We start from the raw sequence: 15,991 nt of genomic DNA, 5'->3' as shown, positions 1-15,991 counted from the left end.
GTGCGCTCAATGTATACGTACGAAGCGTTGTGACATTCATGTATTATTATAGTCTTCCATTATTTAGGTACATCATTTTCAAAACTCGAAAGCACATTTCAGGCCAACAAACAAATTTAAAAAAAAATGGTGATGCAATCTTCTAAAAAAGCCACTAGTTCAATCCGTTTTGGTGTTGGTTGTTATCGTTATCGTGCAGCATCCAGCAGAAAGTCAAAAGATATTAGACGAAAATGCTCCAATAACAACGATATCCGTTGTGGTTCTATTTTCAGCTGTATTGGAAAACCATGTTATTTTGTAATTTTGATGGGTTAGAACGCAATTTTTTCTCTAATCTGAGTATGATAAATTAGCAGATTAAAGAAGTCGTACGATTTTGCGGGAAGTACGTATAATTTCACACAAATTTCTTCGGACAAGTTCGGAAATCAACGACCCTACTAGCTATTTGATTCTGTGATTTAACCAAATACAAATATGTATTTGATTTAACCTTTGGTTCTATCTGTCCCTTTCTATTATGCATTCCAAGCAAAGGATCTTCATGGTTTTCGTCTTCAGGGAATCTCAACAGGCAATTTACTTTGTTCCACTCGCGGAGAGGAGTATTTGCAAGAGTGTTGCGCAAGAGTCGATCAACGATACGTTGCATAACTTGTGATGCACACAAACCAGGCTAGGAAAAATATTACTAAATATGACATGACCGCTATAACAGAATTTGTATGAAAAATGAAGCATTTGTAATTTGCAGATAAATCTCTCCTAGAGTGGCAACACTGTTCAAAATGTTGGTATGCCCCAAGTAACCAATAAGCATTATAACGTAGCCTAATATCTGCTTTAGATCCACATATAATGCAGTATTAAAAGCTGTGAAGCCCTAAATACTTATATAATGCTGGTATTATGCCAGAAAAGGCGAAATATAGTGCTATTACTGTGCAGAGATTGATAGCTCGTTTCTGCAGTACTAATGCTATTATATAGCACCAGCGCACAAATGTCAAGTTTTAAAGCCTTACATTAGCACTACTAATGCTATTAAAAAGCTTCAGCTGGCTGTCATTGTCCGCCATGGTTTTAAAACCATTTCTTATATTTCCTTTCGGTATAATGAGCAAAAAGGAAAAAAATAAAGAAAATGTTCTGTTTAAAACCGTAATTGACTCTTCTAATGCATTGTAATGAATATCCATAATGGCGTTTTGTTCTGACATGATATGAATGTTTTACGAAAATCACCTTTAGTAAGTCTTCAACTGAGGTACCTTGCCTCGTCCTTCACGGTAAGTGCGCTGCGTTTGCTCCCTGGACTATATTGCATATGTTCGATTGAAATGAAATATGCCGAATATAATATTCAAGAAGAGTTGCATAACAAATACACCCACAGCATTACAATAGCATTATATCGGCTTTTTATTTGCTCTATAATGGCATTAAATGCACTTGTAAAGCTTACATGCTTTAAAGATCCTTGAAGCATGTACGCGTTATATCAGCTTTATATACGCATATAGAGCAAGTGATAATGCTATATGTCGGCTGAGCAGTTATGCATTATTGATGCTAATATAGACCTTTATTGCATTGTTAATGCTGTAATGGAGTTTCAATGCAACATTAGTGCAAATGTATAGCCAATATAGTGCAATGGCTTAATGCTTATGGTTACTTGGGGCACTCAAAAAATAAGTCACGTTACTTTTACGTCAAAATATATGAATCTCATCTACCATACTTTTCACGTGCATTTTATAGGGGGTTCCTAGGTGCAGATCACTCTAGGAATGTATAACAAAATTACATCAAATTAGAAAAAATCTCGACAAACACATGATTAGGGCTCAAAAGCCAACTGTCTAAATTCATTTCGGGGGGAAATTCCGGACAAGCCGTTAATCGTCCAGCACAGCCGTTGATAGGAAATAAAACAGAAAAGTTTATTCTTCGGCTAGTTTTTCTCCACAATTTCCAAATAAATTTTTACATTTGGCTTTTGAGCCGTAATCATGTTTGTCGAGAAATGCATGCATGAATGGCCTCCGTTATCGTGCCATGATAATATACTGGTTACTGCCCAAAATTGAAAAGTATTCACAATATTTGGTCCCAACAGGATGGTACATCGTGCAACACAACTATTGTAACAATTGATTGCGTAAGAAATTCGGTGAACAGCAAATTGCCATCCGCGCTGTACAGTCGTGATTCGCTGGTTGGACACTTTTTAACTGGACCGCTTTTAGACCATTGTCCAACTAAAAAGCATTTGAATGTCAAAATCTTATGTCAAATTTACTTTGACAATCAATTTGACAATCATTAGAGATGTGAATAGATGCAATATTACAGCATCATTGCATTCCACCCAACGAAACTGGAACAGGGTTTTTGTATTTTGCCGTACGCTTGTTTTTTTTTATGTCGCAGGAAAGTCTGCTATTTCTACCTGTGACCTGGTCGGGTGGATAATAATGTACTAACTAACTCCAATCCGGTTCCGCTCCGCTTCTGTTCAGTCCTATTTGGTGCTGATTCAATACTGTACATGGCGGTGATGTTGAGGTGGTTTGGTGCACAATCCTATTGTTGAGGTAGTGCGGTGCTTCGTTTGACCGCATTGGAATAGGCGTTTTTCTCGATCAACGCCTTCAAGGCTGGTACTAAGAATGCTTCAGGGATCGCTCAAGCGTTCCCTTTTTTCGTTTGAATGGTCGTTGGTTTGTCTGGTCTTTTACTCGTCTATTTTGGAAGGTTTTGGTTGTGCAATTAAGGACGATTTTTCAAAAAGAAAGTTTTTTTTGTTAAAATTTCCACCATCTTGTTTATAATCAATATAATAATATATTAATGAATTTTTGAAGGGGATGGGTCGTGGACTGGATGATTTTATGTGGTTTGGGGCCCTTTTAAATTGTTAATTTTCGGTGAACGTGCGACCGCCGGTTCATGGTGCCGCGTTGCATCTATTTAGTGCATTGGCAACTTCGTGATTCTTTAAGGGAGTTGGGAACGGGATTTCGCGTACAACTGTTTTGTAGTTTGCAAGGAAGCTGCAATCCGTTTTGCCTTTTTAACATGTCGGAGGGTGAAGTAAGACACTCCTATGTCCCCTTAAACTTAAAAGAAATTCTATATATAGAATATCATCATCATCTTTCAGAACTGTAATTCTTTCAACTATCTCATTTTTTACACTTATCTAGTACTCAGTATAGCCAATAGTTAGCATAACAATAAATAAATCGCGCGCGGTAATGATTGTTTAGAACCGGCACTTTATTGTTGCAATTCAAGATTAGTAACAGTTCCTCTTACTACGATACCACTCTACCACTTAGATTCGGAATTTTATTCAAACGATCGCCGGGAAAACTTTACACAGACACGGCAGAATACACAAAACATTCGCGGCGTGATGAAAAATTGAACGATATTGATTTATTAAAATATGAGCAATACTCCTCATAGACGTCTATCCGGAGTTTAATTTGCATATTTAATCAATCGCATTAATGCAACAAATGATAAATCTCCCAAATTCTTGGCAACCGGCTGCCCAGAGTAATTTTCACATGATAACGCTACCGGCACACTTACTAACAAATATCCCCTTCCCGTGATACATGTGGAGATGCAGAGGATTCCTCGGTCTCTAGCAGCAACATGTATCGGACTAACATTCCTTCCTTCCCCAGAAGATCTGCATTCGGACGTGGCCGGCGTCGGTATTGATCAGCATGCAGGGATCAATATAGATTGTACAATGTGGCTCATCGTGCTATTCCCAAGCATGTTGTTCCAATCAACATTTTACAATCTCAATTGGTTCTGGTCAATAACGGAGTAGCAACCACGGGCGATCTCTTATGCTTATGCTTATGCTTATTAGAGATTTAAATAGATGCAATTACACTACTAACGTCTCCCTTGGAGAGTTTTTGATATCTGTCAGTCGGTCCAACTAACAAATTAAATTCGTTGGTTGGACAGAGGTGTGGCCCAACCAGCGAATCACGACTGTAATTGATAGTAATGTTTATGAAAATGAAATGTGTTTTGTGTTCACTATGGGAACACTAGTTTAAGTTCTGAACCTTTGGTTTTAGCTTATTTGGCGAATATTTCAAATCAAAATAAAAAAGGCTGAAGTTGCGATCATATATTTTATTCACTTTCCAATCTTTTCATTTAATCGTAATATATAATTTGCTTTTAGTCCATTATATAAACAATATTTTCATGTGATTAAAACTATTTACAAAATCGAATTAAGATTACTTATTTCAACTACGGTAAATGCGTCCATCCATTGTTGAAAGTTGTGAATATTTCATGTCGTTCATGAAAAATGACATTTCCAGCCAGAGAATATTACTGTTGAATTGGGTTGACAAATTGTTGGTTTTTATGTTAGTAATACTTAAAGTATACCGGACCGCGAATTTCCCGTACGCTAATGACGAAACAAGTTAAATGCACCAAACTCAAAGTCTTGCAACTAAATCGAAATTATAGAAGATTCATAGCAATTTCCTTACAAATAGACCATATTCTTTTTTGTTATCTATCAGTTTATCTATGGACGAACTTTACGGGATGGGACGTGCGTGCGCTTATGTTGCAAGAATTTTGCGGCCTGATGTTTTTCATACAAAAAAGTGCTCTAAATTTCGACAGCAAGTGGATTTAAATATTTCTAGAGAACTGTTTTGATTTTCTTTTTCAAGCAGAATTTTACTCAAAATTTCAGGAAAATATATCAAATTCTAACATTATCTACTCTGTTACGAGTGACGTTTGGAGAGCTATTGCTGTTGATAGAATTCGTTCGCATCTGAAAGTCTCTAACGGATTACCTGATCCATTATATCTATTCCACTAATTGTCGTATTCTAATTATAGTTCAATGTACTTGTTTGCATGCTTGCTGCTTTGATTTTAGTTTACTAAGAACCGTTGCTGTGTGAAGATTTAATGCTGTGCTGATTGTTTATTCTGTCTCAATTTTAATGATTATTCCCTTCAATATGACTACGATTTTGTCTACGTCTACTGTAATTATCATTTTACCTTGATACAGTTGTATGCCACTTCGATCTTTTTTTCTCTCACTGAGGAACATCAACGTAGATCGATCATTTTTTTGTTTTGCTGTTAGCTAAGTAAAATCTGACGACACTATACTATAAAATAAAAAAAACGTACTCTGAAATCTCTCGACATTCCAAAAAACAACTTTTTTTTATTTCATTCACTTCACAATGAGTATAAAACAGACTTAAATCCAACCATTCATAATCAGTCGCAACAACTACATCCAGGATTTAATATTTATCATTAAGTAGTAATGTGGTTTCTTTTCACTAACGTTTTTAATCATACTAGCAATTTAAGAGAAACTGTTTGTTCACTACGTTTCTGTTAAATCTTACATATTTACATAATCATCAAAAGTTTTGTTACTGACTTTTTATTATCAAGTAGTTTTTATTAAAAATACCGTTCTATTTTTCGATATAAAACGTATTTCTCAGCTTTCCTTGCATTCGTTTACTATTACATTTAAGGTCACTATAGTGACTCGACTTCCTTCCTACGTCTTGTTCACTCTTGTCTTTTGTTATCCTAATATTTTCAAAGTTGAGTTAGAGGTTCTCGCTGTAAATTGTTGTATATTTGTATTTAGGGTCTTGTTTGTTCTTACTTTGTCTTTAAATATAATCAAGTTATCACATTCAATTCAGAACGAAATCAATCTCTTTAAACTATTATAAATTCAAACATCTGTACATCTAAACTTTAGTCAGCCTATAATCTAGCTGCTTGTTCGTCTGCTGTGGTGAGAACTACTCCCTATTTCTGCGTTAGTTCTCATAGTTTATGTCTCCAGGGGTGCAATTTCCTATGCATTCTGCATCCTATACCGTAAGTTCATTTTTGGAAGTGTCCGCCTTTGCCATTCCATTACTCTTTCATGTTCATATCGCCTAAAATGCGTCCTGAGTACTCTGAAAAAATGGGCGGAAGCTATTCCGAAACTGGTTTACAGAGCGATTTACTACTGTTCGTGTTATGCGATGTTTATGCCATATATATGGACAGAGTTGTTCGAAATACTGAATCATTGAATACTTATGATGAACAGAAAACTATATTGCAACTTAAGAAGGAACTGCGCAATGTTTAAAATGATATATATTAAAAAAAACATCAAACCTCATAAAGGTAATAAATTTTATATTTGTTATCTACCTTATTCATAGGGTTACAAGTTGGTATGATGTAGTACCAATGCCGAATGAAGATAACCCACTTTGGTCAAACCGCGTATTAAGCCATCTAACAAATTTGAGTAATCTGCGAGTCTAAAGCTATTGAGTGCACGTCGCGAGGGTATGCACACTACATTGATTAAAAGAGCTGACTATTTAAAAAGACAAGTCATTTTAATATAACAGGGTTTCAGAGTTCTCTAAAATAAGATTACCAACCGGGTAACCCTATACTTTCCACTTTGCAACGTTGACTTCCATTCCGTTTTGATCATACCATTGTAATGCGGCCCTGACACGCCCAATATTTTTTTCACACAGTATTGACGATATTGCTTCAATACGCCATCCCCATTTGAAATGCACATCGTCAATACTACTTTTTCCAGTACACGTACGTACAATACTTTTGTCAATACTCTCTATCAAACGTGTAAGGGCCGCTTAATATTGCACCTACACCAGAAAAATTAAGCAAATGTAAACCAAAAATATGTGTTATTGAATCCAATCTTTTATTGTTCATTACTTCAACCAACAAACTTATTGGTCTGAAAACATTTTTTATTAGAACAACAATAAACTTTTGCTTTCAAGAAAAACAGTTTTATTTTAAAAGTTTTGTTTTAAAATCAATAATATAATTATTCAAAACGGAAACAATTTTTTTATTGAAACAATGTATAAATTTTATTGAATTCAATAAATAAATTTATTGTCTCCCGACCAAAATTTTTATTTATTTCATGCACCATTTTCTCGAAAACTTCTGATAAGCAATTAAAGTCACGTTAATAAAAATAAAGTAAAAAAAATCTGATAAGCGACTTAAAAATGAATCCGGACAACAGTTCTCAACATTATGATTGTTGCCAGAATTATGAACTGATGCAATAGAAGCTCGTTTCAGGAAAGTAGTCGGGAGCAAGAGACTGGTTGCAGATTATTGCAATCGAAGCGCTGCCGCCTATTTCCCAAATAAAGGACGGAGATAAACAGTTGGGCCCAGGACCATTTGGTGGATCAACTGACAAAACAGCTTTCTGGGCGTTCTCGTGAGTGGAAATCAACGGGGCCAGGTGAACAATATGTGTGGCTATTCTATTAAGGGGGCGTCTGATGTAGCGGGTACAAATTCGTTTGTTTATTTGTTTAATTGTTTGTTTTGAGAAAAATGAGCAAATTTTACTTCAAAATATGAGATTTTCGCCATTTTTGCCATTTTTCAAAATTTAAATCTTTTTTTTTTGGTTCATCTAGTAAGCAGATCTAGGCTTAAATTTTTTTTGAATTTCCTGTTTCAGTCATTTTTATCAAGAGTTATCATGTCCGCCGTGGCACCCCTCGACGCGGAAATGGATTGACGTCTACTCCTGGAACGCTTTGCTACGGTTTGCTCAACTGTAGATGCATCAGTATTGCGATAAGTAACATCCTTTGGAATGCGATTACTGTTTTTGGACTCCGCTCTTTCAAAGTGCGAGTGATGAAACTGCTACTTAAATATATAGTGTAAAACCGCATACACCATTCGCGTATCCCCTGGATTCGAACGCTTACTTTCGGACCCTGCCGAAGGAGACGCTAAAATTCAGCTTTCGCGTTAATTCACTATACCGTGGTTGTTTAGCAACTGTTGAACGATGGGTCCTTGCCATCGGTACAATTTTGTAAATAATAGCGTAGAGCTTTTGTAAAATCGAGGAACTGCAATATCAGCTGAACAGAAGCTGCATTTTATTTGAATTTCCAATGGAAACGGGGCATTTGGCATAAGGTAGGCATAATGGACGTTTAGCACAACGGACAACAAGGATTTTCAGCACTTATAAATGCTGTTGTACTATTATATCAGTGCCTTCCAGTTCTATTCATACTATTGTTCATTATTCTGTCGCACTATATATGAAAAATCTACTAAATAGTTCACTTTTTGTTAAATTTTTATCACTGCTCCATCGGGGGCAAAATGGCCTCTTCTTAATTTTGCTGATTTTTTCATCGAAAACAGAAAAATCGTTCTGGAAACCTACTAATTGCATAACTTAGGCTATTTAATGGCAGAAAACAAAACTACTTCCTTGTTCATCGAGCATTCTGCTCCGTTGTTGTAGTGCATTTTGCCCCGTTGTTGTAGTGCATTTTGCCCCCACACAGGTGCGTTTTGCCCCGCTTATTTTTCAAAAGGTAATTTTTAATGATTTGAAGAATTGAATATTTTTCATGTTTTTTAATATTTTGCAAAGCGTTATGATTATAATTACAAAGTAAAATGTTAGCTAAACGATATCATTAATTAAATTCTCCCAATTGATATTCTATAGCTGAGTTATGATCACATTTCCTTAGGAGGTGCGTTTTACCCCATCTTCCCCTAATAATTATATCTTCTTAGGAAGTGTATCTGTTTCAATAAAAAATTAGAGAGAACATTTAATTCCGCATCTAAGGACCTATTTGTCCTCAAAATCGGTTGAAAAATGACAGAGTTACATTTTTTTTTCAAATTAGAAACTTGCTCGCATGATCCCTTAAGGGGTTATTAAGGCATTGTCGCGCACTATGAAATTCTACAATTACGTCTTCAGTTATTTTTTCAATTTTAACTTCAAGGTTCTCACACATACTTTTGACTGTAATCGAGCAAAAAAAATCGATCTTTTGAAAATTTCATATAGGACTGTGCCCTTTAAATTTCTTGCGAGCAACTTTCTAACTCGAAAAAAATAATAAATCAAACAAGCAATATAATAAATCTTTAATTTTTAAACCGATTCTGATGATAAATAGGTCGCTGGATGCGGAATTAAACGTTCTCTTTAAAATTTTAATAAAACCAAGATGCTTCTAAATAAAAATGTTGAGTAATTTTCATAGTTTTCATGACAAAATTACAAAATAATGGTTGATTTCATATTGTTGTCCCTAAGCCGTATAGAATTTTTAACAAAAGAGCATAACCTAGCATACCGTTGTAAAGGCAACGTTTAACGCACCAGAACTGCGATCCACCAGACATATGTTTTGCTTTGGTTATCATTATTATGACCGCCAGTGGGTTTTAGCTTTTTATTTATTTATTTATTTCCGAATCGCGTTTCAATAATTAAAATTATCCTCATTATTCTTCTTTATATCATGAGCTGTACTTTCGAATTATATACCGTTCGATCATTCCTGGAAAGTACTCAAACATAAGGGCTATGAATTAGCTAAGTCCGACAAAACGACAGCGATGTCGGACAGCATGCGAGTTGAAGTGATGTGGCGTAGCCTGATCAGACGTAAATGTTATTGATTAATGTGTAAATATGAATAAACTAATTAATTGTGGACCTTCAGCAGTAGCACGGCTCCAAACTATGCCGAATGACACACAGTCTAGAATTATGTATGCTTCCCAATAGACACTGAGAACTGACATACAAGTAAAGTTTTCAATGTGTGTGAAAAATGAAACTGTCATTTTGAAATGCCACCAGCGAGTAGCAGCTTGCCACTACGATCGGCAAAGCAAACGCTATACGTGCATTGCGTGCAATTTTGGATACAATGGTGATTCATGCATGCATGGAGATTTTCAACGTATTTTCATTTAAATGTTTTCACATATTTTTCAGGAATGTTTGTTCTAGCTTATATGTCTGCTCTCTGTGCCACAGATAAAAAATGGCAAATGATCTCCAGTGTGATCACTTCTCAAAATTATGCTAAATGTCCATTACGCCAAATGTCCGTTATGTAAAATATCCGTTATGCCAAATGCCCTCACTTTACGCAAAATTAGAATTTATGCCAAATGACCGTTATCCTGGAGATAAAATAAATTATGACAAGTGTTCGTTATACCAAATGGACCCTCAGTGTGAATAATTCTCAAAATTATGCCAAATGATCATTATGCCAAATAACCGTTATGTCAAATAACCGTTATGCCAAATATTTGTTATGTTAGATGACCTTATGCCAAATGACCTTATGCCAAATGATCTTACGCTGCAAATAATCCGCACATTAGATTAGTGTTTAACACTTAATTTTGCCGCAACTGACTTGACACGTAGAACTCATGTGTCAGACACTTAATAACGCACTTCTTTGAAAACACGTTAGATCCAATAAACGACACACTTAAGTTTCAAATGCATGACGTATTCAAATTAAGTGTGCGACAAATAAATATTGCATGAAAATCATATGGAATTTAAGTTTGCATCAACTTGAATATTATATCATTTCCTATAAAAGCAATGGGCAAAAATATTAATTTTTGAATGGGAGAACATTTGTATATCAATGACAGTAAAGATTCTTTAGTTTGATTAAGTATTTTTTATTTGAATATAAAAATATATTATAATGATATACATTCTGTAAAATAAGATAATAAAATCTTACATATACGAATTAAAAGAATCATCATCACCGCGTCTCTTCTTCCATCCGATATAAATCATATAGCTGCAAAAAAACAATGGACCATTGATTAAATTATCTGCAAACACATGCTAATATATCAATTATGCAAATAAATATTTTCAAGCATTAACTTACCATCCCAAAACCTTCCAAATTTCCCATGCCTTGAATTAGATATTTTTGCATGTTTTTACACTTAATGTCACCGAAACTGTCAAAAACATGGTTCACATGGGCAAAACCATTACTAGTTAATAAGCTTTCACTTACAATTTAAATGCGATAACATTCGCCCTTGCCATCGGGTGACACACTTATATTTTAAATGTTATTTTATTGAAGAGCAAAAGGAAAATGCTTGAGTTTTCAGTGTGGTTTGAAAGTCAAATCTTATGTGTCGAATCTTTTCGAAGAAAAGTGTGCATTATTCACTGGTATGGGCAAAACATTTATGATCTAATATAATATAATATAATATGACTATGACTTTTAAATTTTAATTGCGGTGACACTTAATGTTGCCGCAATTGTCAAAAACTTTATGGTTTAATACGTTGACACTTAAAATTTCAAAGTGATGACAGTCGATCGTGTCATCGGGTGACACACTTAAGTTTTAAGCGTAATTTTCCTTAAGGACAAATGTAAAGTTCTTGATTCTTAGTGTGGCTCGAAACTTAAACCTTATGTGTCAAATCTCTTTGAAAAAAGTGTAGATTATTTGCAGTGTATGTCAAATGACTATGCCAAATCACCAAGTATGATGTTGGCCTTCGTATCCTTTGACATGAAATTACTCAAAATCTAAATTCATGAAAAATAACTCCGAATGCAGTAAAAATGACTTTTTAGAGATTCCTGTGTTATTTGAATTAAACTATCATGCATCTCTGAATTTTGTAAGACTTTTTCGAAAATCATGCGACATCCCGAGATCTAAGTTATATAGACGTTGTTTTCATTCATTCACGCGATTCATTCTATAATGTCACTGTTTATTCTAGATATTATACTCGATCATTTCGCATTTTACTTAGTTTTTCTCCACATTAGGCGCGATCGTAGCGATAATCAGTTATCGATTATAGATATCAGAATAGCTCACAGTTTTAGCAATACACTCACGCCCGCTGTTTGGAGTTCAATTGCTGTAGTTTGGGGGAAAAGTAAATCACTCAATGGTCGGCTATCCAGAGCTTAAACACAAGAAAAACATAACTAAATATATTTTGCTCGTATTCGTATACTCGGAGACTAACCATCCCACCGCATAAAAACATTCGTGGTCGCATTGCCTACTTGTGACGAATCCAAGACCTATACCTGTACCTCAATCTGACTCCGTAATACCTATGGAAGCGTCGCTGAGTCGGTGGCCTTCCTTTAGTAGGTATTACATCAGCATTTCCTACCCTATCCTAAGTATCGGTGAAGATGGTCGTGGCCGGCAATGATGTTTCTCATGCTATTGGTTTACTGAACTCAGAATAGACAAACCTCGTTTATCTCACAAGCAAGATGAGTTAAACTACCTATAGGCAACAATTTAATCGTTAGTATGAAATCTACGAATAGCACCGTGCTTCACAACGCAACGCAATGACCCAGACCCATTTCCAATAGACTTAATAAGAACATTAAAATCGCATCAATGGAAATCAAAATAGGAGTTCTCTGGCGTGTTCTATTCGGTCAGTGTCGGAATTTCATATTTAAACCAAAAGGTCTATGACGGGTTTCAAATCTTAAAATAGAAGAAGGTGCACAGTGAGACCAATCCAAAAACCTGGGACAAAACCTGTCAACTATTATTTCACATTGAGCGGAAATAGTACACGGTAACCTAAGATCTCTTAGATGGTAATCGTAACAACTTCTATTATAACTTTCGTTTTACACAAATACATAACATTCACACACTATACAGCTATAAGCGCATTCAGTACGTCATATTCTTGCAGAAATTTGTAGATATAAATTTAGCGACTATGCCAAAAAATATGAAGAAGAGTCCACGTGGACATTTCCGACATTTCTCATATCCCCAACCCTCTCTCCGTGGATAAACTTAGACTAGTTTTCCTTCAGGGAGCGATATGCTTAGACGTCATCTTGCGCCAGCCAAACTGTAAGCTTCTTGAGCCAGCCGAGCCAATCTACCCCTTTTTACGGGCACTACTAGATTTTAACAATGAAATTGAGCATTGCCATTTGGTCCGCATTTCTCTCCGCATATCTCTCCCTGTAGGATAATTAGCGTAGACATTTCCGTGCCCCCTGCCTTCTCCTGCATTGTCCACGTGTTATATGGTTGGCCCCTTACCACTTCCATCCGCATGGTGATGAACTGTAGCGCATGCCAATGAAAATTCAATTTTGGTGCATAACAGCAGAGTCTCTTATAGGATAAGAGCATCTAAGTATCCAAGTTTTTTTCAGACAATACCTATATGAAAAGCATTCAAGACTGTTTGACGTAAAGGGTATATTGGTAAAAATTTCAACTGCCCTATTTAAAGGCATGTAGTCTAAGCAAGTTGATGTTCTAAAGGCTAACAAGAACTCTCTAGTTTACTACACAAAATTTATAAAAGCAAATTATGCCTTAATAATAAATAACAAAATACTATAGATTAAGCTGGAAGGTCGTCATGTAATAGAAACTGAAAAAAATTCAAGTCAATAGAAATAAATAAATATAATGGCTATTATGTTTATGCCAGAACAACCAAAAACAACAATGGCTGTTTATGCCAGAACAACTAAAAAAGAACTTACCGAATGACCCCCAATCAGGTCATCTTTTCCCTCAGCTTCGAACAACAATGTCAAAATATATAGCTTTTTTTCTTTATCTCACATTTTTTCTATTGCACAATGACTGAGATAACTTACTTCGTAAATAATTGCAATTGTTGTCTATCACCCACGGCTATAGCCCGTCCTACAGTTGATTAAATTTTGATTTCAGTGAGTTGTGTTTCTGCTTTCTATCATTTAACCTCAATTCAATGCAAGATTGAAAAATGAACGGTTCGAAAATCTAATAACAAAACCAACTTGAGCAAAAATGAGCCATTACTAAAGGAACACTAGAACAAGCTGCTACCTCTACCTATTATAATCTAGCTTCATTCACCATGAACGGTGATTCATTCATTGACTACAGTTACTGAATATTGTTGGATAGGTGATTGAAAGTTTTGACACTCTAAACGTTACCAGTGGGTCTGCGGCTACTATTTAACTTTAGTTGAATTGCTATTGTTTTTAAATCGATCTACGAAGATTCTAGTTAGGAATTAGTTACAATTACAGTTATTAGGCGGGAAAACTTAATTGATAGTTCACAGTAAGAATTGGGTTCCTCCTGATATTTGGTATTGATAACATCTGCAGATATCTTTTCTGAAATTTCGGTTGGTTTTTGTTGCAAAACACATACTAAAACTTCAATCGTATGTTCATTACCTGAGGGTAGTTTGGTTGCTCGAATGGCTCCCTACTATTGGTTTTGGTTTTATGTGCGGAATTATGATCATAGGTAGCCGGGAAAACACTGCAACTGAAAACAAAGGTCCTCTTTCTTGATGCGCTGATCATATTTGCTGTGTTGTTAACGCTTTCACAAACAAAAAAGAAACACAATCAAAAAAATCGTAGTGTCACAAAGTGAAAATCAAACTGATAACAAATTAATAAAAACAAACTTTCGGAATGTTAGAAAATGAAAATTAAACGAAAAACAAGAACTTATAAATGAAATTATTTGTTTATTCAGTTTAATAGCTCCTCTATATATTGTTTGCCTAAAATCAATACGCTGCAATCACTTTTTAGTAAAAAAAAACCTCATTATTCTGTGTTATCTGCCTAGCACTTTCATTCCTCTCAGTCATGCATCTTTTACTATCTTTGAATAGGTTTTCCTAGGGTTTGAATAGTTTACAGTAATTTAAAATCATAACGGGTTATGATTTTTGTCTAAACTTTCGCTTTTTTCCTAGCAGCTGTTCAACAGCTATCCGAGAGATTGAACAGGAAATTTTGACTCTAGTAATATGAGCTGGAAACGAAAATATGTTATCGACTTAACTGAATATAATATATAGACTTAATTGAAATCACGATTGTTATAACTTTGCTTTCCTAGCTTTACAATTGCTTCCAGTTCCGTGTGAGATCTCAACAGGAACTGAATGATACCTGCTTCAGCGTTTTTTTATAATTCATATTTAACTTTGTTTAATACGTTTTTTTCTAGAAGATAGGTTAAAATCAACTTTCAAAGAAACTAATTAAAAAAAAACTTTTGGAAAATATCTCAATTACATAATTTGGAAAAGTTGGATGTCGAAAAAAGTAATAAAATCCAACCGAATAATACATTGTTCGTTAATCGAGTTAATGAAACTATGCAGTACTAAAAATAAAATAAAGAATGATTCATACGTGTGAAGAGTTCGATTTGCACTAGATGGCGAAAGCCACTAGCTAACTACACAGCGATCGATCGCAATGATGGACACTACCCGATCAGATTCGGCACTTCAGTTGTATTCGTTCATCAATTAGTGGGGTTTAATCGATTTTCTAGTTATGTTGGAGCTTTGTTGGACATCGCTTTGTACGTGTCCCGATGATATTAGCGGTAATGCGATGCGCTGGTCCTCTGCCTCAGTTCAGTGTTTGAATTTTCTTTAATAATCTTTACATGTGGGTGTCGTGTAGTAGTTCGCTTGCTAATATGTATTGACCATTGGAATTTATGGCGCATTCTCTAAGACGACGAACGATGTTTGCAACAACAGCGCCCCATACGGGAAATGAATGCGCCGGATCCATATCACGTTGTTCCACCAATCATTCAACTTCTTCGCTTGATCACAGAACGCAGAACAATTTATGTCTACAGACTTTTTTCTATTAGTTTCTTTCCTCTTTGCTTTTTTCTCCGCTCGCATTCACTACTAACAATAATAACGTATTGCATCTAGGGTTTTACTTTGTCTTAACTCTCATTTATGGTGTGGATGGTGGCGATTTGGCTCCGGATGCAGGTACACACCTTCCACGGAGAAGATGGATATCTCTGAGAACGAAAGAAGGTGAACATTATTTTAATTCTTGGTTCATTTTTCTAGATTTCGCCCAAGGTGGACAAATTATTGTTAATTTAGATCAGCGATTTTGTACTTGCAAATATAGTCTACGAGTTGCGGTATTTCACAAAACAATAGCCTTAAAATTTTTCCTGTATTGTGTAATTGAACTAATTTTTCAGTGAT

At 35.2% G+C, this 15,991-nt stretch overlaps 1 protein-coding gene across 2 annotated transcripts in view; it reads right to left on the bottom strand.

Moving 5' to 3' along the window:
• Positions 1–14,456: 14,456 nt before the first annotated feature.
• LOC131690936 (cyclin-dependent kinase 14) overlaps positions 14,457–15,991 on the bottom strand; it is a 438,487-nt gene continuing 436,952 nt past the window's right edge. For both annotated transcript variants that reach the window (XM_058977020.1, XM_058977021.1), the window contains one exon: positions 14,457–15,795. In XM_058977020.1, coding sequence (XP_058833003.1) covers positions 15,722–15,795 — 74 coding nt within the window. In that variant the 3' untranslated portion in view covers positions 14,457–15,721. The remainder of the gene's footprint in view (positions 15,796–15,991) is intronic.

Source organism: Topomyia yanbarensis, chromosome 3 (genome assembly GCF_030247195.1).
Source record: "Topomyia yanbarensis strain Yona2022 chromosome 3, ASM3024719v1, whole genome shotgun sequence".
NCBI classification, from domain to species: domain Eukaryota; kingdom Metazoa; phylum Arthropoda; class Insecta; order Diptera; family Culicidae; genus Topomyia; species Topomyia yanbarensis.
This window is presented reverse-complemented; position numbering and strand designations above follow the sequence as displayed.